This window comes from Uloborus diversus, chromosome 1 (assembly GCF_026930045.1).
Source record: "Uloborus diversus isolate 005 chromosome 1, Udiv.v.3.1, whole genome shotgun sequence".
NCBI lineage: Eukaryota > Metazoa > Arthropoda > Arachnida > Araneae > Uloboridae > Uloborus > Uloborus diversus.
Window position 1 is genome coordinate 272,289,219 of NC_072731.1, and position 23,068 is coordinate 272,312,286.

The following is a 23,068-nucleotide window of genomic DNA, read 5'->3' on the forward strand; positions in this document are numbered from 1 at the left end:
ATATCGGATACATACATATATCAAAATATCGGATATTTTTGAAAATATGATGACTTTTCGATTCCTGTTTGGGGGCCTCCACACTTCCAAATCCGGCCCTGGACAGAGGAGAGGTTCACCAGCCTTGTGTTAACTCTAAATTTTTTTTTTTTCCATTGACATCCCTTTGCCTCATTTTTACTTTGTTCTTCACTTCATTTCGGAAGAATAATAAAAATATGCCTGGGTTTTGGAAACGTAATTTAGTTCCAAAGTATTAAAACTAAACTGGTGTGCATAGAAAGAGAGAGATAGCTTAGGTAATTGAAACTAAGGTTATAAATGCAACATATTTGATTTGAAAAATACATTCTAAAATAGCAAAAACCAATCAATCCAAAATTATCATAAAATCTGAAATGATTTTATAACTACAGTGAAGCACCATTTATACGTTTATTTTTTATATGTTTTTATCAATTATAAGTTTTTTAAATGGGTCCCTGGAGAGTCTAATATACATTAACCTATACCAATTATACGTTTTTTCATAAAGTCCCTTCAAAAACGTATAACCGGTGCTTCACTGTATTCTTATAATTAGGGTTCGCGATTTTTTTTTTTTTAAATCAAAAAAGTTAGATTTTTTTATTTAAATCATTTTCTTTAAATTAAATATATAATTATTTATTACTTTACATTTATAAACATAATATAGTTCATAAAGTAGATAAATCTATTCAGCTTACTTTTCAAACTAACTACCAAACGGCACAACCTTGAGGGTCACCGATTCAAAAAAATCCTAGGGTCACAAAATCCTAGATATAGGTCGATTCTCACTAGGTATGAGCCCAGGTAAAGCGGTTTGACTGCATAGGCCCTAGTTCGGCTGCAACGAACTAGGGCCTATGCCCTAGGGGGTTCAAAGTTGATCATTTGGACCCAGAAATATAATGGAGTTTCCATTAGGATTACATTTTTACCCCTTTTTAGCCTACTTTCCCAGTAAAAATCAGAGAAAGAAGAAAAAAGCATGAAAGAAGGCTTAATACATCTTAAAAATATCCGAAAAACAAAAAAAAGTCAAAAATAAATAAAATAGTTAGATAAATATTGAAAAATTAAAAATTGGAAAGTAGGGTATTGAGATGGGGAAAAATGTCTGTCGGTCTGTCTGTCTGTCTGTCTGTCCCCCCCTAATAACTTTTGAATGAATAGTCCGATTCGAACAAATTTTTTTTTGTTAGAAAGATCTCGGCGAGGACATCTCATTCCCTTAATTCATTTTTTGATTTGAACAATTTTTCGTTCAATTTTGAACAGTTCAAAAAAACTTAACATTAGCGCCTACGGGGAAATTCAAATCAAAAATAAATCTTGAACTTAGAAGCGAAGTGGCTTCAAACAAACTTTGTAGGGAAACACTTTTGATAAAAAACATGTATCGAAAATATCTTTTTGATTTGAACAAGTTTTCGTTCAATTTTGAACAGTTCAAATCTCTTAACATTAGCGCCTAAGGGGAAACTGAAAGTCAATATAGATTCCGAACTAAAAGGCGGATTTACTTCAAACAAACTTTGTTGGAAATAGCTCTTGACGACCTACTCCCGACTCCGACAAATGGAGCACCTGACACAGACTCTGACTCCTGTTCCCGACAATTAATCGGACTCCGACTCCCCGACTTCGACTCTGACTTCGTAGCTTTGGCAAACATTTATACACGGAGGACAAATGACTGACTCCGATTCTTAGATATTCGACTCCGACTCCTTTACCCCAAAATGAGATTGACTCCGACTCCGACTCCGCAGCTATGGTTTTGACTGTGAAATAATTATTGTTGATATGACTTGTTTTTATTTTCACGCTAAAGTTTTAATTTAGGTATTCAGTTTTCGGCGGATAAACTCGAAATCATTTATGCTTCTACATAAAGATATGAGCAGACGATTTTTTTTTTTTTTGACAATGAAAATTATTTTTTTAAGTTGACATTTTATTGTTTTTTTTTTATATTGGTAATTGCATTAATTCATTTAAAAATTATTTTTGGCAACAGGGGAAAAAAGAAACGATTTTTTTTTAAATATGATGTATTTATTTTATTAAGCTTATTAATTTTAATTATTATTTTTTCGTTTCGAAAGCTGTTAAAGAATTTTTTTAATGGAAAAAAGTGTATTAGCTGCTTTGTTTAAAAGGTGCTGTTTTTTTTTTAAAGATAAGTGAGGAATATTTTATTCCTAGAAATCAGTTTAAAATATTTAAAAAATATTTTTGAAACAATTTGCGATTTTAGCTGGTTTTGAGAATATTGTTCAGGTACTAGAAAGTAGTATGGGTATATGGGAAAGTAGGCTCGTTTAGTTCTAGACAGAACTTCTTGTTCTGCCATTGTATTGCAGTATGAGCCAATTGCATGCACTTATCCTTGAATTACGTTGAATACTAATTTTTAACAAGAGGTTCTTAAATTGAAATTGGACACGACTTTTAATTTCAATAACTTGAATGCCAAAATAACATAGTTACAAGGTATTTATAGTTTGCAAATGAAACTATTTTTGTTTTATATTAATTCTTTGCTAGTAAACTGTACTTATCGTTTGCTAATGGAAGCATTTACTTTAACCGAATGTTTATCGTCTGTTACCAAAGATATTCCACAATAATAAGCAAAAATCAGGAGAAGAGAAAAAGTTCTAATTTATTGCACGTGGCACACACGTTGTACTATTGAATATAGTGTCAAAGTCTGAAATTGCAATGGAAACGCCTGTGCATTTCCGATTCAAAATAGCAGCTTAGGCTTCCCAGCATAGCTGCATATGGTTTCCATCATCATGTAAGTTTTAGTGTAAAAGAATATGTTGAGCAATTACTTTCAGTGATGGTGTATGACAAAAACTGGAAATTTTTGTTTGCTTCTATACTGAATTGAACTGTCATTTTGGAGCCAAAGCAATATTGCAAGAAAGAAAATATGTTTCACACACAGAAAGAGGGATCTATGTCGTTTTGCCTGTTGAAGGTAAGATACAGTATAATGCAGTGTAGTTACATTTAGAGCAACACATTCTAAAAATGCAAAATTAATTTATAAAAAATAAACTGATTTTAATTAAGGATTTTGATTAAAAAAATCACTTGATTCAAATCAATGATTTAAAAAAAACCACTTGATTTAAATCAACGAACCCTGGTTATACTAATGAAAAAAAATAAACTGATTGAAATCAATGATTTAAAAAAAAAATCACTTGATTTAAATCAACGAATTCTGGTTATAATATTAAAAAAAAAAAACACTTGATTTAAATCAAGCTGATTTAAATCAACGAACCCTGGTTACACTATTAAAAAAAAACAGACTTCAGGTTTTTTACTTAAAATGCAGATCCAAGGATAATTCTAACTGCAAAAGTAACAGCAGCATACCTTCACTTTACAGCTTCTTTTTAATCGAACCTTGTTCGTTTCTTGAAAAAAAAAAAAAAAAAACTATGTTTTTTTTTAAAAATTCATTTTGTTTACTATGCGGCATATTGCGATTTGTGTGAAAAACTGTACACAGGTTATTTCATAATGCAGCATGTATATCAGGTTTTATGTTCTGAAATAATGCTTGATAAACGAAGCAATAAAGAGCTTATTGCAGACGCAAATTACACTGAAATATTCTTCAATAGTGATGTAAAGTACCTGGGCATTTCTTTTTAGGGTTAAATACCCAGGGTATATAATCGGGTAAATACCCAAAATGGGTATTTATTTCAAAAATTTATATTCAATTAAAATACTTTTCTGTCTATTCCACTATGTATATATATAACCAACCACATACAAAACAATACATTTTTGCCCAAAAATTGTATTTTGATCATATATTTAAAGAATTATTGTGCGAAACAACTTAGCAATCTAATATGATATTCACATTAAATGTGTTGGATATGCCCATTCAATGTTGATAGCCAAATTTCAGATATAAAAAGACATTCTATATAAAGTAAAAAGCTTAACTGGTTACAAAAAAAAACAAACATCAATTTTTTAAGGTCCTAGTCTTTTATAACCTAGTAATATATCCCTGCATGACATCAAAATGTAACGAAATGTCAATAAAAATAATTTGAATAAATTTTCATCATGAAGTACCGGGGAGCAAATTCAAATGAGCAAGGCAACAGAAAACAATATTTTGATTTATTTATTTTTGCTTATTAATGTGAAAACTGTTTCTATATTTGTCACGTTATAATATAAAACGCAATAAAATAAATAAATAACATCATATTCTTAATAACTTCTCAGTTTATTCTTCCAAACATCCCTCATGCTTCCTTTTTTTTTCATTTTGGATATGACTAACCTAGTTTGTGATTTTGAAATCCTGAAGTTCATCGTTGAATTGCTTATATACTTCTCCAATTATGACATTGGAAAGAAAGATTCTTTGGTTCACGATATGTTTCTTTTATAATTTCATCAAGTCTTTCAATAAAAAATATTATGAAATGTGTAATACATATGTATGTATCAGTTTTACCAATTATTTCACATTAAGATTTTTAAAAAAAAAGAATTCTTATTCACTTTTTGCATTTTTTTGTAAAATACCCAGATTTTGGGCATTTACCCAGGCCTTGGGTAAATACCCAAAAAATATTTACCTACCCGCTGGGTATTTACCCGATCCACATCACTATTCTTTAACAATAGTTTTTCCAGAATATTATTCCAGTTGGTAAAGCTCTAAAAGTCGTAAATTGAAGAAAAACTTCAGAGAAAAAGTTTTTTTTTTCTTCATTTTTTTAAGAACACTAAAATTTCAAATTGAAATTAATTAAAGTCAAATATACTTTTTCTTCATTTGGTTTATTATTTTAGCCCCAATGGGAGGGGTTTAACCCCTAAAACCCTCCCCTTGAACACGGCCCTGGGCTCAAGCCATGAAGAGAATTTCTTATCATTATCTAGCTTTCAATCATAACTTTGAGTGTTGAAACCTGCATATTTCTCTTATTGGGAAAGTTTGGTTTGAAATGACTAGAACCGCACTTTTCTTTGCCCAGAAAAGTTATTTTGTCCTTTTGAGTGCATTATGGAAAGTGCTTAGCACTTTTTAAAAAAGTCTTATTTTATTCTTTTTAGTGCAAATGTATTTCAGAAATAGAACAATGTTACCGTCACGAAACTTCACCTTTTTTTCCATAAATAAATTGCATGCTTGCTTCAGAGAAGCCTTGATTCAAAATTTTCATCATGATTACTATTAACATTGCTGTTTTTTTTTTTTTTTTTCAAAACATTTAATGAGAAATGACATGAAATTTGCTGTTTTACATCACAACCAAAATAATAATTTTGTTTTGGAATTTTAATTTTCAGCGTTAAATTGCACCTTAAGATCAAGCAAATCATTGAGCGAAATCCTGAAGTCTCTGTGGTCCAGTTGCTGACATATAAGCAAAAGCAGGTCTCAGATTTTTCTGTGGCAATCAGGCCAAGCAGTGGTTGGAAGTAGGGCGCTACAAGTAGCGACGCTACTGTAGTAGCTACATTTTTTAGTAGTTTGTAGTGTAGCGCACTACTTTTTAAAAAAAGTAGAGTAGCGAGTAGTTCGCTACAAAATAAAGTAGTTTGTAGCGATTTCTAAAAACTATTTTTTAAAAAAAATTTCAAAAAAAAAATGTGGTTTTAAACAATTTGACTAGTTGAAGTCTTACGCGAGTAAAACTTGCAGCAATCAGACTCGTAAGACTCTGAAAAATACGAGTCGACATCAGACATATTTTGAGGTTATACGTTCTGTTTGACACCATTAGTTAGTTTAACATCGAAATGTTCAGATTTCCCCAATATGTGCCTTGAGCAGAGCACGGCTTAGAAAAAAAAGAATAAGCAAGAACTGCCAAGTGGTATCACGTTTGTGTTTTCTGTCAGCAGAAATTGTCCCGTGGATGAACATTTTAGATGTCAATGTGCCAAAATATCCTCCTAATATGGAAGCTACTGTAAATATTATGTAAGAGAACTGCCTTGGCTGGCTTACAATCTCAGCTTGCGTGAGAGACGAGTTCCAAAACTGCTCAAGCAGGTTGATATTTCGCTTTGTGGAAAAGGGTATCTATACGATTTTTTTGAACAAACCAATTATTTTAGACATTTGAAAACATCCTTTAAACTGTTTTAACCTATTTCTTAACTTCCTATTACTGAATTTAAACATAGAGAACTAAAATTTTATTATATTTAAATAAAAGCTCTGTTATTGAGTAAAACTATGGTTGGAATGCACAAAATCAATGGGAGAGCATGGCATAAAATTAAGCAGTCGATAACCATAGTGTGTAGCAATAATAACGTGCAGTACTACAATAATACTGTACAGTAGATACAGTAGTTATATTCGACACAATTTTTAGTTGCTCAAGCATATCGAAAATCTTTAAATTTCTTTAGTTGTCTGAAACTTTTTATTTTTACTTCCACTTAAAAAATTTAGATTAACAGCCTGCTTATGTGAAATTACGCTTCAGCAACTTTATATTTAAAATGAAAAAGATGCGGAGTGGCGATTTGCAAATTAACAATGCAATGTTTCGACTAGTACAGTGCAGGGTACTTTTACTTTCAGTGATGGTAAAGGGAAAGTCCAAGGATTTACGAAACTGATATTTAGTACCCAATAAGGAAGGTGATACCCAAGTCTTGCGATTCCCTTCTGAAAACTTTCGAGTTGCGCGATGAGGAATTCGCGCAAGCTCCAAAATTCGTTTCTCGAGAAAAGCTCTCTATTTAGCCATTTCGCGTAAGTCAGAACCACTGTAGTTTAAAATTGCACATTGAAGTAAAGTAAGCGTTCTTAGTTACGGTTTCATATTTCGGGTATTTATTATAAATACTAGTACCGTTTGGGATATTTTCATTATTTCTTTAATTTTTCAATTTTTACTAATTGAGTAAAAAAAAATATATCAACAGACTAAAAGTCAATTATTAAATACTGTTAGTTTTTGAGGTCATTTGGTAAAATTGAAAACTGCTTATTTCATTTTATCAGTAGCGTAAGAAAGGAGATGGTGCCCCGGTCCCGACCACTAGCTTGAAGATAAATAAATTAAGATAAATAAATACCTTTGTGCTGAATAGTAAAGTCAGACCAAACAACGTAAGTAGAAGCACAAATTTGTGCTTCTACTTACGTTGTTTGGTCTGACTTCACTAGCTTGAAATTCAAAATCAATTAACTAGTTCCTACAAAATATAAGCTCCTATAAAATTAACTCCAATAATGAAAATAAAATTTTTTCTCCTTCGTTTAAAAAAGATGTTTTTTATCATCTTAATCCATTTTATATACATATATGTATGGTCTTTTTTTTACACTTCTTGAACGTTTCCCTGTCGGAAAGTATTAAAAACTTGAAAGTGAAGGTCCTTCAATTTTTGTCAATCCATTTTTTTCAATTGCAGCGAATATTCGTAAAAATCTTAAAAATTGTTTGGAATGACAAATTGGCTCAGTTTAGGAATGAAAGAATAAATAATTCTTAGTAATATTCCATGTTCAAATGAACCAATTCATTAATCTAAACTACTTTTTGAATTTTTTTGTTCAATCCTCAAACGGTGTGTATGTGTATGCTTTTCATTTATTTATTTTTTAAAAAGTAGCGACTACTTTTGAAAAGTAGTTTGTATTTGCTAGATTTTGAAAAATGTAGTTGTAGTTGCAGTTCGCTACAAAAAAAAGTAGTTTTTCCAACCACTGAGGCCAAGTATAATGAAAGTGTTTAATAAAAAATGCAAAAGGGAAAGTTTGACGAGCAAATGCGTTGTGTTTTGACAAGTTTGGCGAAATATCTTGAAAACACGCCAAATGTTCCACGTTACGATAATTCCCCCGAAACAAAGAACCTTTTAACATTCGACTGTGTTACTTCTGACGTTGGCTCAAAACACGAGAGTAATCAATGTAAACAAACGGGGGGACATCTTTCCATCTTTGTGCCGAGCCCCAGTCGATCAGATTTTTTTTTTTTTTTAATTCTGCTAATTTATAGCATACCACTTAATTGGACGCGCTAAACATTGCAAAACTCTAGAATTAAAATAAAAAGAACAATATGACCTGCCATACCAGCGAACTGTCAAACGCCAATACGTTCACTTTCCACGCCATTTATAAAGTCTATCGAAACGTAAAAAACAAAGAATACGCCGTCATGGACGACGAGGGTTTGTTAAAAAAGAAGTAAGCCTATGAAAATACGAAAAATATGATTAATTTAAATACTCACTATTCATTCCGAACTGTTTCCAGATGTCGGGCAAATCTTCTTCATAGCAGACATCGGGAACAGTATGACGTCACCAAAATCCGTTGCCACATCTCTTCTTCTTTCTTCAAAAATACTTAGAATATATGGTGCTGCCATCTATCGGTATATAAAATAATGGAGGCAAGGCACTTAGTATGCAGTCCTCGATATAAATACTGTTGTAGTCATTTGTGACTCTGAATAGGAATAGGATTTATAATGGATTCCATATTTGATAGAAATACTAATAGGATTTATAATGGATTTATAATTAGCCAATGAAAATATGAAAAATATGATTAATTTAAATACTCACTATTCATTCCGAACTGTTTCCAGATGTCGGGCAAATCTTCTTATTAGGGGTGCATTCGGAAACGCGGATCGGTCGCCTCGGTGCAACCGCAAGCGTTCGGAAACGCTTGCGGTGGAACCGGTGACGTCACTTAACCGCGTTCGGAAACACTGCGGTTGTTTTCTGGCGGTCGACTTGGTAGCAACCTGTGGCACCGCTGTCTGGAAGCGGTTAGCGAGATCACAAACGTCACAAAGTCTGTGTTGGCCAATCCGGTCGTGTTTCATGTTTTGATAGTAACACACGTGACTTGCCTATTATGAAAGTTACGCGTTGATTGGAGTGTCGTTTGCTGCTGAACTAGAACTACCGCGGTTTAACCACGAGCGTTCGGAAACACAGCTGTTCTACCGGAATTCCTAGAGAAATTCCAAATACGTCATAACCACACCGGACTAACCACGCGGTGTAACCGGTGGATCGTTTCCGAACGCAGCCTAGGATTTATATATTCATTTTCGTTGTTTTGTTTATCGTTTCTATTCACATTCATTATTCTCATCTGACTTTTTTTGGAGTTTTCTCGGCTTTTGAAACAATTTTCTCCCCACATTATTTTGCCGATAGATCGTTTTTAATGTTATTGTATAATATCCTCTAGAATGAGCAGAATCAAAGTTAGAGGCAAAAATTTCAGTAGAATAAATATTAATATTGTATTTTCAAAATGTATCTCATGATATTTTGTAATTTTAACATAAAATGAAACTTTGGAAGTTAAATTTTTGCCTCTATGCACTTTGACTTCTTCTATGACATGGCGTCTGCTCTTTTTCAAGGAGCAAAACATGCCGTCTTGTATTCGAAATTTCGTCCTTCGCCTCCATCTCAACTGGTTCGGAACATTTTGGATTACTTGAAAAAGGTGATGAGCAATGAATGGAACAGAAACTTTTTTCTGGTTATTTTCAGTGGCACGTTCGGAGTTTAAATTCTTCGCGTGTTCTTATCTCTTCCGAAAGATAAGCTGGGAATTACAATATTATGGAAAGCTCAGGGACTGATTTACGGCAGGGCATTCAGGGTCCGGGGCACCAAATTTCTGTCATCTTTTTTTTTTTTTTTTTTTTTTTTTTTTTTTTTTTTTTTAAAGGGACCAGTGTTCAGGGAAACAAAAAAAATTTTGCCATTTGACAATTTTTTTTATTAAATGAAAGCATATTAGCCAATTGTTGTGGAGAACGATCATTTTTGCTATTGAAGGGTCCTTTTAATTAAGTGTCCTTTGCATACTCTCATTTCTGATGGTAAATTATCTTTACTAGCTCTATTATCAATAGAAGGAAGTTTGACCTAAAACATGATTATGAGGACATTATAGATGAATTTACTACAAGAAAACAAAGGAGAAAATATATAAAGAATCATCGATGCGCAGAAAGCATATTATGATTTACCTTTACCATTTGTATCATAGTTTTTCCATTCGTGACTGTAAAAAATTTTCTAACGTGAAAACCATAAAATTATTTTAAATTTATACTAAGTGATTTCTTTGCAAAACATCTTAATTATTAACTTTTTGCGAATGAAATTGATATTTTAAAGTTTTCTTTCTATCAAAATAATATCCAACACTTACCATCATATTTTTTTTTTCGTGTGTGTGGGGGGGGGGACACTATATTTGTCAGTTCCTGGGGGACCTAGGTGTGTAAATCGGTCCCTGGGAAAGCTATTTATAAGTTTAATATTTTTACACTATAAATGTGTAAAGAACATCAAAACTCACCATGCCGAGTGTCACAAATCAATATCTACAGACATTTGTTGGTCAAATTAAATTTTCAAGGGTAAATAAAACAAAGAATTCAGTAACTCTATTGTTGGGGCAAAGCTGACCTGGCTGCATTGTGAAGGTTTCGCAGATCTTAATCACAGCATGACGTTGCAATTTAGGTTTTCCCCAATCATAGGAAGAAATAGTAAAGCGCTATCTAAGCTTGAAAATAGTTGCTACGTGAATAAGGGTTGCTCACTTACAGGGGTCATGGTGCAGACTGGGACATTAAAATCTTTAATAGGAGGGGGGGCATGAGCGTCCATATGCAAAATTTTAAGGGGGGCTCAGATATTTTTTCTATAGTGTAGCAGGATTTTTCCCCATGGAAACAAATTTCAGTGCAGATTAGAATTACAGTGAAACTTCAATAAATAGTTAACCGGTTAAGTGGTCACTGCGTTTAAGTGGTCGTATTTCTTTGGCCCCGAAAAGATCTCATTCACAGTAACGTAAAATGATCCTCCTTCACTGGTCACCAAATTTAATTTTACCCGGTTAACTAGTCACTCAAAAGTCGTTTTCTGAAATTCCTTTTCCTTATCAGATCTTAGAAAACAGTGTCGGACTTAATTGAAAGGCTGTTTGATATTTATTTTCCTTGAAATCTCGGTTCTGGTCAAAGCATACTTCTTGCCGTGACTCTGCCGAGTGCCGAGAATATAAATCTAACTCTTTCTAGCAAGACAGACAAAATCTAACAGCTGGAGAAGGTTAGTCAGTGTTTAACATCCGTTCACAGGGAACAAAAAACACAGAATTTAAATCTTGATGTACGTTAGAAGAGATGGTTCTTTTCCGTAAGCAACAACTTCATCGGTCGACATTGAAAGATTGTATTAATGTACCGTGACTACATTAAAATAAGTTGTGGTTATTAAGTAATGTATAAGTAAGAGGAAACAAAACAAAGTAACTATCATTAGTATTTTTCCCCCTTTTTAAAATTTCCTCTAATTCATAGACATTTCTTACATAAGCTATTGTTTTTCTCACAGAATTCTACTGCTATTCATGAATATTTGTAAGGCTTTTTTTTTCTTCCTTAATTTCCCACTCCACATAAGTAGTCACTCCGCATAAGTGGTCAAAAATTTTTGGTCCCTCGAGTGACGACTTAATGAGGTTTTACTGTATTAAAATTTAGCATTTTTAATAACTTATTCACTAATGACAGGAGATGTTTTTACATCTTTGCAAAGAAAAAGTACTAAAAGCAAGGAAGTTCTAATATGGGCGTCCATAGGGGTGGGGGAGGGGCATTTTTATCGTTTTTGGGCTGCTCTTGCTCTGTGAGAGCTTTATGGTATTAAGGGGGGGGGTGCACCCTTGCTCTTTGAGGCAGATGGGCACCCTTTTATAGATGATAGCATATTGCATGAAATACACCGCCAGCTCGGTCATTCCAGCCGAGGACTGCAGTTTCGTGCTAAATAGCACTCATCAGCCCGGCGTAGGAAGCGACTGAGCTGGAGGTGGAAAACCTCTTAAGCAAGCTTAAAGTTTTCAATAAGTTAGCTTACTGAAAGAAGCAAATTAATTGGTTGTGGAAATTGTGTCCCGTTTTCAATACCAATAAAAAAAACACTTATCCATTTGTCAAATATTGATAAAAGGAAGAAAGATCTGCAGAATAATTTAATTAAGTCTTCAAAATTTGAAATACCACTTCAGATAAATTATTACAAGCCATTAATGAACATGGAGAGTTGAGACATAAACTATAAGGAGCAAAAATGGCAACAGCAAAAATATTTTTTTTCCTATCTGGCCTGTTTTATTTGATTAAATTTTTAATGGGTCACAAAGTTACTTTTGAGCTGGTGTTATACAAATTATCTTGACATTTATTTGTCCATCTTAAGGGACAGGTGTCCATCTTAAGGCTCTTGCAGGTATATTTGATGAGTATTATATAATTAAAAAAAAAAAATTTGGAGGTAGGGAGATAAAAGCATAATAAAACTAGTATGTTGTGGCCATCACGAAACTTTCTTCTATATTTTTCTTTTTTTTTTTCTGATCCCTCCCCATGCTTGACGAGGAAGCAATATTCCCAATGAAAACAAAATTACACATGCAAAAACTTGACGACCATCCCAATGTCTGAATTATTGCAAAAGCAAAGCAAAGAGCGAAAATTGAAAGTTATTTTAAAAGCCTTGCTTGAATTAATTACAAATATTTTATTTGTTAACAAACATAAGATGGCAACAGTTAAAAATTTCAAATCATTGAGATAATATTTCCGATCATTTCCATTCAATTAAAATCACGAGAAATACGCAGACGACAATCTATTACGATTTATCTTTCTTATTGTTGCATTAATAAAGCTATTTTTATTCAAAAAAAAAAAAAAATCAACACCTCTTGGAGCGATTGGCGTCAAAATTGAACCAATGCCTGTTTACGTATGGATTCACATATATTCCAAATTTCAACCAGAACGCAGCATTACTTCTTGAGATAGGGCACTCACAATGGAAAAAAAGAACGGGCGATTGCGCTACCTCCTTTTTAGCTGTTGACACCAAAATAAAATCAGCTCTTATACCCACTAAGGACTACTTGCCGATAAATTTTTCTTTCATTCTGTTCATTATTTCTTGAGATACAGCAGTCACAATCGACGACAAAAAACGTTCTATAGCTCAACCCCCGTTTGAGTTATTGACACCAAAATGGAATCAGCACCTGTTCCTGTTAATGACAACATATGGACCAAATTTTGTCTGATTCCGCCAGTTACTTCCTGAGGAATAGCAAGCACGCGTAACTCAAAAAACGTCCCATTGCTCCACCCCCCCTTGGAGGAATTCGCGCCAAAAACCAATGGGCACAAGTTCACATAGGGGCACATATGTGTACCAAATTTCGTTCGATTTCATGCGGTAGTTTTTGCTGTAGAGCGGCCACAAAAAACTGGTCACACACAGACGTGACACACACACATACATACACACACACATACACACACACAGACAGACAGACATTTTCCAAAAATAGTCGAAATGGACTCAGCACACCTCAAAACGTTCGAATCCGTCGAAATTCGAAAATTTGCACGAATCCAATACTTTCTTCTATGTATTAGATATAGAAGAAAGTAAAAAACATAATTCTGGTATTTTCGGACATGAAAATACCGGAAATACGTCCAAAAATACCGGAAATTCGGTAAAATACCGGAACACAATCACCCCTGGGTACATTTGGAAAAGTGGCTTCACGTCACAAAACGAGAACAACATTTGCATCTATACATTCATGTTTTACTGTTTATTTTTACCTTTTTTTATGAAATTATAGCTATAATAATTTAATTTTAGGTACTTTTCCTTGAGCCGAGTGCAAGCGAAAATTGCCAAATGATTACGCAAAAGCCAAGCGATCATTCGCCAAATGATTCGCCAAGCGAATACGCCCAACAAGAGTTGTGAGAAAATTGGCAAATTTCTATACCAATTTGGCAAGTAATCACTTGGCAATGCGCTTAATCATTTGGCAATTATGACTCATGCCCGGCTAACGGAAAAGTACCTAAATTTTATTTAGTTTTCTCCCCTTTAATATAGACGGGTAGGAGTATCACAAATTATTGCTTGAGAATTCAGAAGTACGCAAGTCATAAATAACCATTTAAATAGTTATATCAAATCATAATATTAATATTTACTCAAGGAAGAGTATGAGAGTGGCCTTTTTAAGAGGGCCGTGGGCCTTGCTTTAGAGCTAAACGCTCAATGACTTTTTTCAAAGGCAAACAACTAAAGTTCAGTCGGGATCCGCACCCGTCGATGCCGGAGTTCACCGCACCTCGGTCCTTCCGACTTCCACCTTTTTCATCCGGTGCCACACTGACCTCTCCCTTTCTGTCTCTGCAGGTGGGCGGTTCGTGGACCAGGGCCGTGGACATCGGTTGTGGCAGCGGTCAGAGCACGATTGTCTTGGCACCCCACTTCGGAGAAGTCTGTGGCCTGGATGTCAGCGATGCACAGTTGGAGTGTGCCAGGAGGGAGAGAACGCTACCCAACGTGCAGTACAAGTACGCCTCCTTCATTTCCATTACCCGTCATCTTCGAGCCCACTTTTTATTTTCGGTCATCCCCACCCAGTTGCCGATTTTAAGAGGGGGCAAGCCCCCCCTCAAAAAGATAAATTTATTTAACTACTAGCTGTACCCGACACGCGTTGCTACGCCAACAAAAAAATCCATCATTATACTGATTTTCATGACAATCGGTTGAACGGGGCAGAAGTGGCTACTCTGCAGTGCCACCTGGTGGCGAGTGGCTTCAATGACCTTCTCCGTGGAAAAATACATATATATAGCAATTTTCATAATAACCGGTCCAGGTATCGAGTGAAGCCTCAAATTTTGTACTCACGCAATTTGCAAGATCCATCCATCGCTAAAAATATCAAATAGAAAAAGTTTTAAATCCCCCCCGTTGCATGAAAAGCCATAAAACAATAAAGAAAGAATTTATTTGTTCAAACTCAAGAAAAATGGCAACTTCTTATCAATGAGATCTTTCACGCGAATTCATTTCTGCAGCCGATCATTTTATTCGTATTTACCCAATGGATTGCGACTTAAATTGGAATAAAAAAGGAACGGATTTTTTTCCAACGGGTCTATAAACATTCCCGGTACCAAAAATAACAAACGGTGAAAGTTTCAGCCAAATCCGCCGGGTAGTTTTTGAGTTCATGGATGACATACAGACAAACATTCATTTTTATATATATATATAGATTATTAAATAATAGAAATTATTGTTATAATTGTCTTTGCCGTATATATCAGAAAACTTTTCTCTTTCTCTCTCTCAGGCTGTCTTCGTGCGAGCGTCTGCCCTTCGCCGACTCATCCGTTGACCTCGTGACCTTCTGCCAGTCGGTGCACTGGTTCAAACCGGATCTCATCTTCGGGGAGGTGGGGCGGGTCCTCTCCCCCCTGGGGGTGGTCGCGGTCTACGGATACTGGATCCCGGTCCCCCGGACCGGGGACAAGGAGAAAGACCGACTCATAGACCGCCTGGTCATGCAGGTCAGCTGACTTACTCTAACTTAAAATTCATAGCTGCCAACATAAAAAATCTTACAATGTATGCAGGGTTGGCAAAAACCCGGGTTTTTTTTTAAAAGCCCATGGACCCAGGGTTTTTGGGGTTTTTTAAATAAAACCCAAAAAAACCCAACTAAAGCTGGGTTTTTTAAAAGAAATGTGGGTTTTTTTGTCTTTTTTTAGGGGAAAGGTGGGGTACTCGTAGCATATTGTAGCATAAGTATATGGACAAAGCACAAAAATTGTCTTGATAAAAAAAAGCTGGAAAATTCAGCATTTTCTGAAGAAAGGTATAAAAGACGACAAAATTCAAGAATGGTGAAGTTTCAGTTTTTTTTTAGTTTCCATGATTAGCAACAGTTAAGGCAAAGTTACTTCTTGAGTGATAAAATCTATTGTTTATTTGTTCGTTTTTAATTTCGACTTTTTTTGTATTTTACATTATTGTATTTCATTTTGTTATGTAAAACTACTGTAAAACCTCAATTAGTTTAAATCCCTTTTTACTGAATTCCAGCTTAATCAAGACATTTCTTTGAATTGTATGTTGCCTGTTTTTCTATTTCTGTGTACAGAGTAAGAAATATTAAACTTTTTCGTGAGATAACGAAAATACTGTACATCCTATTCCGTTTTCTGTCCGACCGTTTGTAAAACCTGTTAATTTCTAAAAAATATACCTTGTTTATTCGAGTTTTGTGACGTGTTGGTTTGCAGAAAATAATTCACATGAGAGCCTTTTAGCTAAAGTAGTATCCTTTGTACCATCTGCAAATATTGAGAAAATCTGACGTGACGGGACTTAGTCAAGATAATTTGTGTTCCTTATTGACCAGTTGAAGGAAAAAAGTTAAATATATTTATTTAAAATCTTTGAAGCATTTTTTAATGCCCTTAAGAGTTAAGAAATACTATTAAAGTTCAAAATTCATTTTTTATGTCCATTGCCTATTGTGAAGAAGAAATAAAAAAGAAGTTTAAATTGTAAAAGTATTTAAATTAATTATTTTTAAAAAAAAAGTTCTCGGAAAATTTTGAAAAACCCAAAAGTGGGCTAAATAATAGGTTTTTTTAAATGGGTTTTTTCAAAAAAACCCATTGGGTCCAACCCAATTGGGTCCAGTCCGGCCAACCCTGAATGTATGCGGTGGCTATTTCTACGCTTTTTTGACCATTATAAAGAAACTAGCTGCGTTGCCCGGTCTACTTCGAAAATAAAAATTGTGTCAAGTGACGTGTATTCAACAATCAGGCTTAAATAAAAAAAAAAAAAAAACATCGTGCAAAATTTCCCCTCCAAACGAAGACGATACAGATATTAAAATACTTTTAAGAAATTTAAATGAGAAAGATGGATTTAAAAGGCGTAACCATGGAAATACAAAGTAAAATAAGTTTAAGAATTGAAAATGAGAAAGATGGAAATGATGGATTCAAAAAGCGTTACCGTGGAAACGCAAAATAAAATGGTTAAAAACTTGAATAGAGAACAGATTTTTGAACTTCATTTAATTCGCTTGTAACTTTTTTTCTAATGGAGATAGAGGGTTAAACTTTTACGACCATAGGTCGAGTTAGATCTGGAGTAAAAAAAGCCTCTTTTTCCAATAGTGTCAAAAAGAAAACTGTGTTACAATCCCTTCACTTTTTATTGATAGATTTAATGAAGAAAGCAGTGCCTAAATTTCAGCTAAGCCTAAAAAAATTCGAGCTAAAAACGCAAATAACTCCCGTCGTAATTAAGATAGAGCATTGAAACTAATTGCGTAGAACGCGGAAAATTCTACTCTTTCCAATGATATATAATATTAATGTGTGCAAGTAATTTTTCACCCCCATATTCGGGAATTTATGTGAAAATTGGGCCTAAATTGGAATAAAAAAAGAACTATTCATCGAATTTTTTTCGAACTGGTCTGCAAACCTTTTCAAGACTTAAAGGAACAAACTGTGAAAATTTTACCGAAGTTTACTCGAGTTTTGCGAGTTCAAACGCACAGACGCTTTTTGGACACTTCATTTTATACTATGTAGAGAAGTATTAAAATTTAAAGTATTATAACATTTTCAAATCAATATCTTTACTCGATCTGTGCATTTATAAGCAAAAAATAAATAAATAAATTTGAAAATAAGTAAATAAATAAACTTTCATTTCTTTGAACTTAAACCTTTAAAAGTTACTGACTTTGCAGCTTTCAAAAATAGTCTATCAACAACTTGTTTGAAACAATAGTTTTTCTGTAAGTTCCTACGGATTAAAATGTTCTCCATGCTGTTATCCAATAAAAAAAAAGTGCAGTTCTCGTACAAATCTGCCATAAGATTGTACAATCGTACAAAACGTCCGAAAATCTTACAGTGTACAGCTAAATTGTACAAGTTGGCAGCTATGAAAATTTTTGAATACAGGCTCCCCTCGTATAATCGGTCTAGGAAGATTGGGGGCCGAGCACTTTGGGTGCCATCAGGAACTTGGACAAAGCTGGAAAACTAGTTAAAATTTAGCGTTTTCTGAAGAAAAGTATAAAAGACGACGAAACCCAAGAATGGTGAAGTTTCAGATTTTTTAGTTTCCATGATTACCAACAGTTAAGGCAAAGTTACTTCTCGAGTGATAAAATCTGTTGTTGGTTTTTAATTATTAGCTTTTTTTTTTTTTTCCATTTTACTTTATTGTATTTCATTTTGTTGTGCAAAACTACTGTAGAGCCTCAAGTAGTTTAAATCCTTTTTTCTGAATTCCAGCTTAACCAAGACATTTCTTTGAATTTTATGTTGCCTGTTTTCCTATTTCTGTCTACAGAGTAAGAAATATTAAACTTTTTCGTAAGATAATGAAAATAGTGTACATCCTATTCTGTTTTCTGTCCGACCGTTCAAGAAACCTGTTAATTTCTAAAAAATATACCTTGTGTTTATTCGAGATTTGCGACGTGTTGGTTTGCTGAAAATAATTCACATGAAAGCTAGAGTCGTTTCCTCTGTACAATCTAGAAATATTGAGAAAATCAGGCGTGACAGGACTTAATCAATATAATTTGAGTTATTTATTGACCAGTTAAAGAAAAAAGTTAAATACATTTATTTAAAATCTTTGAAGTATTTTTTTAATGCAGTTAAGAGTTAAGAAATACTATTAAATTACATTATTATATTATTGAAAATTACAGAAGACCGTTGTAACGCACACCTTCGGACCACAGCTTTTGCGTTATATAGATCATTTCACAAATTTTGAAACTAATATTTAGAATATATATATATATATATTAGCACTTCAGAATGAGTTTTATCTGCAATGAGTATTAAAGCACCAATATTACAATGAGTTATTCACAAATAAATATGTTTCACATTCAAAAGAAAGTGCATTAAGTATCTTGCACTTCTGCTAACTTCATGGTTTGCATAAATAACAGCTCTGTCTTTTCAAGAGCCATTTGGTATTTTCTGTTTATGATTACTAATTCTAAATTTAAAAGCTTTGAATTAAGATTTTACTTTGCCTAACCATTTTTATGTTTGCAAAGCAAAACAGAGGGATTTTTTAAGCTTCAAAACCTATTGTTTACTTCTGAAAAGTAGTGCGGTTTATAGAGAATTGCGTTATATATAATGGTCTTCTACTGTATTCTTTTATTCAAACTGTCAAATCTTCTGAGTGTCTAGATCAAAATACAACACTGATACTTGTCTTCCTTACCCAGCCATGTTCCATTGCGGGTTTTTGACCTTTTGTAACATAGTGGAGATTGAATGTGAAGGGCAGCATTTTGTAACAGTTTTTGAGACAGACTGATCTGTTTTTTTTTTTCCCCCAGTCACTACATGAAGAGAAATTGGGGCGCTATTGGGACAAAGAGAGGTACATCGTACAGAGACATTATGCGGATGTCCATCTTCCATTCAAGAACGTCCTCAGGTAGAGTTTTCTTTCTCTCTTATACACAGTGCAACCTTTCACAATCACGAGGTTTTCCCGTTTTTCTCAGGCAGAACTTTGTCCACTCCACGAAGAGCTCGGTGTCCGAGTACTTGGGCTACCTCAGTTCTTGGAGCGCCTATCAGAAGCTGATGGCCGAAGACCCCACGAAAGCCAAAAACATCCTTGAAGATTTCAAACTAGAGTGAGTATTTTTCGCTTTTATTCGTGCGGTTAAGCTGTCGGGTGGAATTTAAGGGAAATAGCCAAACCGCTTCATGAAATTCGCCAAAACTAGCCAACCTGCCGGAAAACCGCTTTCATTTCTGTTGGAAATCCTTGGTTTCCAACTTTTTGGACGCCCTGTATTTCGAGGATGACTTCAGTAGGCAGGGCCGGATTTGGAAGTTTGGGGGCCCCGGAGCAACGAAGGAGTGGGGCCCCTAATCAGGGTTCGAAAAGATCATCCTATTTTCGAAAATATCCAATACTTTGATATATATCCCAATATTTTGATATATATGTATATATCCGATATTTTCAATCAGCACTTTAATAGTAAATACATCCTGAAGTTACCGATATTTATTTTTTTATATTATTATTATAATTTATAGGGGAGAAAAAACGTAAAATTTGCTGACCCATGAAAGTTAGGATATTTTGTAAAAATTTAATTGTGGGGGCCCCTTTGTTGTGGAGGCCCCGGGGCACTAGCCCTGCTTGCCCTCCCCTAAATCCGGCCCTGTCAGTAGGACAGAAAAGAAAGGCAGGGTTGAGCATTCGCCAATGTGCCAAATGCGATAAAATCGGCGAAAAAAATTCTAATTTGGCGAATTTATTGGCGAACAGAAAATTCTCCGAAATTTCCATTGAAAAAAGTATGGGCGCCAATCTAGACAAAAATGAGGTCCGTTTACAAAATTCGGACCCCTAAAAACGGACCTTTCACGAAACTCCCAGACTCTAGCAGTCACTGAGAGTTGTTTTATCCTCCGACCATCTAGCCACTCAGATCGGAGGAAGGATGATTTGTGCCTCTTGCTGATTGGAGGGATATCGAGTGTGTTGGGTGGCTACCGAGTAGAAACATGTATTCATTGTGTTCGATGTCTTAAACATTGGACCACGACAGGAATGCAGTTTTTACTTAACAAAAGCTTTTATTTCTACTCTCAAATTTATTAAAGAACTAGCAAAAATACCCATCGTTGCCTGGGTCAGAAATAATTGTGAGAAACAATCGCTACTTTCTTTCGTTTTCTGTTTTAACTGAAAGAATTCAAAACACACCGCTTTGACGTCATTAAAAATCGAGCTTCTTCCTTACCCATAAAAGTAAAATAGCAATAAGTATGAAGAACGGACCAGTATTCATTCAGAAACGAAAGCACGAATTGAAGCATAAAAAAATTTGAAGAATTTCCAAAACATGAACTAACAAAAACAAAGATCACTAAAAAAACCGTGTGCTTTATTTAATTAAATAGTACACATACAAAAAGGAAAAAAAAATGCTCTCTACTATGTTTCCCTAAGTGTGCAAAAAAGTAGAGTTTCCAAATGTTTAAATGACTTTAAACTCATGTTTGCTCCGGAGAAGCCTTGATTCAAAATGTTCATCATGATTACTTTTAATATTGCTGTTGTTAGGCAACAAATTTTCTTAATGATAGATTTTACATTTAATCATTTAATAGGGAAATGACATGACATTTACTGTTTTCCATCATAATGGTTTTAAACTAAGTTTTTTAGGAACAAATTATAGCCTGAGTTGCTCCCTGATAATGTAGCTCGCTATCTATGGTGAAAAAATGGTTAAAATCGGTCTAGTAGCTTTGAAGATTACCCCGGACATACATACACACAGAAGTAGCCATTTGTGTATAAAGATGATAAATATCACTTCAAGTTGTTTTTAGCCTTTTTTCCCCTTTTTACAGTACTAGTCTGAAAAATCATGTTTCTTGGCCATTTTATAACTTTCGAACAGAAAGCGCATGTGAAATCAGATACTGTTCCTCGATTAAATCCTTTCTTTTTTCCCAACTAGCTTAAAGTATAATTTATTACTATTTTTCTAAAGGGAAAAGAATTTAGTTTTTTTGAAAAATTACAAATGGTTTGTCAAAAAACTGTACTTAATTTGCATTTTTTTTTTCACAATTCCCAAAAATGGACAAAAATTCCTGGATTGACCCCTGCCCTTATCCTCAAAAATTAAGCAATACTTCACTCTCTGATTAAATATTTCTAAAGACAAAAATACATTAAAATCCGTAAAAGTTAGTCTTTGGCTAAGATTTTTGAAATTTGGCTAATTTACTGGCTAGCAATTCGAAATCCTAAGCGAGGTCCCTGAAGGGACGAAAAAGCGTGATTGGCAGAAAGACAGAGTCGATGAAATTAAAACGGGAAAAGGCCAATTCGTTAGTGTTTTATATGCACAATAATATAACATCGCTTATAAAAAAACTAAACATTTAATAACGCTACTAATTTTGTTACAACTTGTTGCCAATCGCTATTATAAAAAGTCTTGTTGCCGAAACATGCTAATATATTACAGTTAGCTGAGCAGCAGTAAAAAAAATGGTATGGACTGAAGGGAAAACATTAAAGAACAATTGTTTATTTCTTGTGCAATGTACTGTGAATAATTGTTTCTGCTCAAAGCTATTTTTTTTGAATTTTTCAGACTGCTGGGGATTTTGGGAGAAGGGTCAACCGAAGACGTCGACCTCACCCTGTTTACCGATTACTTCCTGCTGATTGGACACCGCTAGAAAGTCTAGTCACCTGTGTCGTTGCAGAATACAATCAGCAAACGACTCCCGTGTAATTAATGTACATTAATAAAAGGTTTTGCACTTATGGCTAGTGGCTCGTTTGTGGACTCCGTATAGGGAAGCCACCCTAAACAGGGACCGATTTACACACCTGGTTGCCCTGTGCACTGACAGATATGGTACCCCCCTCCCCCCACACAAAAAAAATATGAAGGTAAGTGTTGGATATTATTTTGACAGAAAAAAACTTTAAAATATCGATTTCATACGAAAAAAGTTAATAATTAAGATGTTTTGCAAAGAAATCATTTAATATAAATCTAAAATAAATTTATGGTTTTCATGTTAGAAAATTTTTTGCAGTCACAGATGGAAAAACCATGATACAAATGGTAAAAGTAAATCATAATGTGCTTTCTGCGCATCGATGATTCTTTATATATTTTCTCCTTTGTTTTTCTTGTAGTAAATTCATCTACAATGTCCTCATAATCAAGTTTTAGGTTCAACTTCCTTCTATTGATAACAGAGCTAATAAAGATAATTTACCATCAGAAATGAGAGTACGCAAAGGACACTTAATTCTCTTCAATAGCGAAAATGATCGTTCTCCACAACAATTGGCTATTATGCTTTCATTTAATAAAAAAAATTGTCAAATGACAAAAATTTTTTTTGTTCCCTTTAGTTAGAGGCTCCAAAGACTGGTCCCTGAAAAAAAACATTTGTTGACAGAAATTTAGTGCCCCCTTTCCTTTGGTGGCCCGGGCCCCGAATGCCCTGCCGTAAATCAGTCCCTGACCCTGAAAGCATATGGAAAAACACAG

The 23,068-nt window shown here is 34.1% G+C and overlaps 1 protein-coding gene across 1 annotated transcript; it reads left to right on the forward strand.

Moving 5' to 3' along the window:
* The first annotated feature begins 9,414 nt into the window (after window positions 1–9,414).
* LOC129220831 (putative methyltransferase DDB_G0268948) lies at window positions 9,415–22,238 on the forward strand. The gene is made up of 6 exons (XM_054855265.1): window positions 9,415–9,535; window positions 14,338–14,498; window positions 15,290–15,506; window positions 19,349–19,449; window positions 19,520–19,654; window positions 22,151–22,238. Exons 1-6 carry the CDS (start codon window positions 9,428–9,430, stop codon window positions 22,236–22,238), a joined length of 810 nt encoding a protein of 269 aa, XP_054711240.1. The 5' UTR covers window positions 9,415–9,427.
* The last annotated feature ends 830 nt before the right edge of the window (window positions 22,239–23,068 follow it).

Coding starts and splice junctions, on each gene's coding strand:
- LOC129220831 (XM_054855265.1), top strand. CDS start 9,428: ATGGCGTCTGCTCTTTTTCAAGGAGCAAAACATGCCGTCTTGTATTCG. Junction 9,536..14,337: donor TTTTGGATTACTTGAAAAAG/GTGATGAGCAAT, acceptor CTGTCTCTGCAG/GTGGGCGGTTCGTGGACCAG. Junction 19,655..22,150: donor CTTGAAGATTTCAAACTAGA/GTGAGTATTTTT, acceptor TGAATTTTTCAG/ACTGCTGGGGATTTTGGGAG.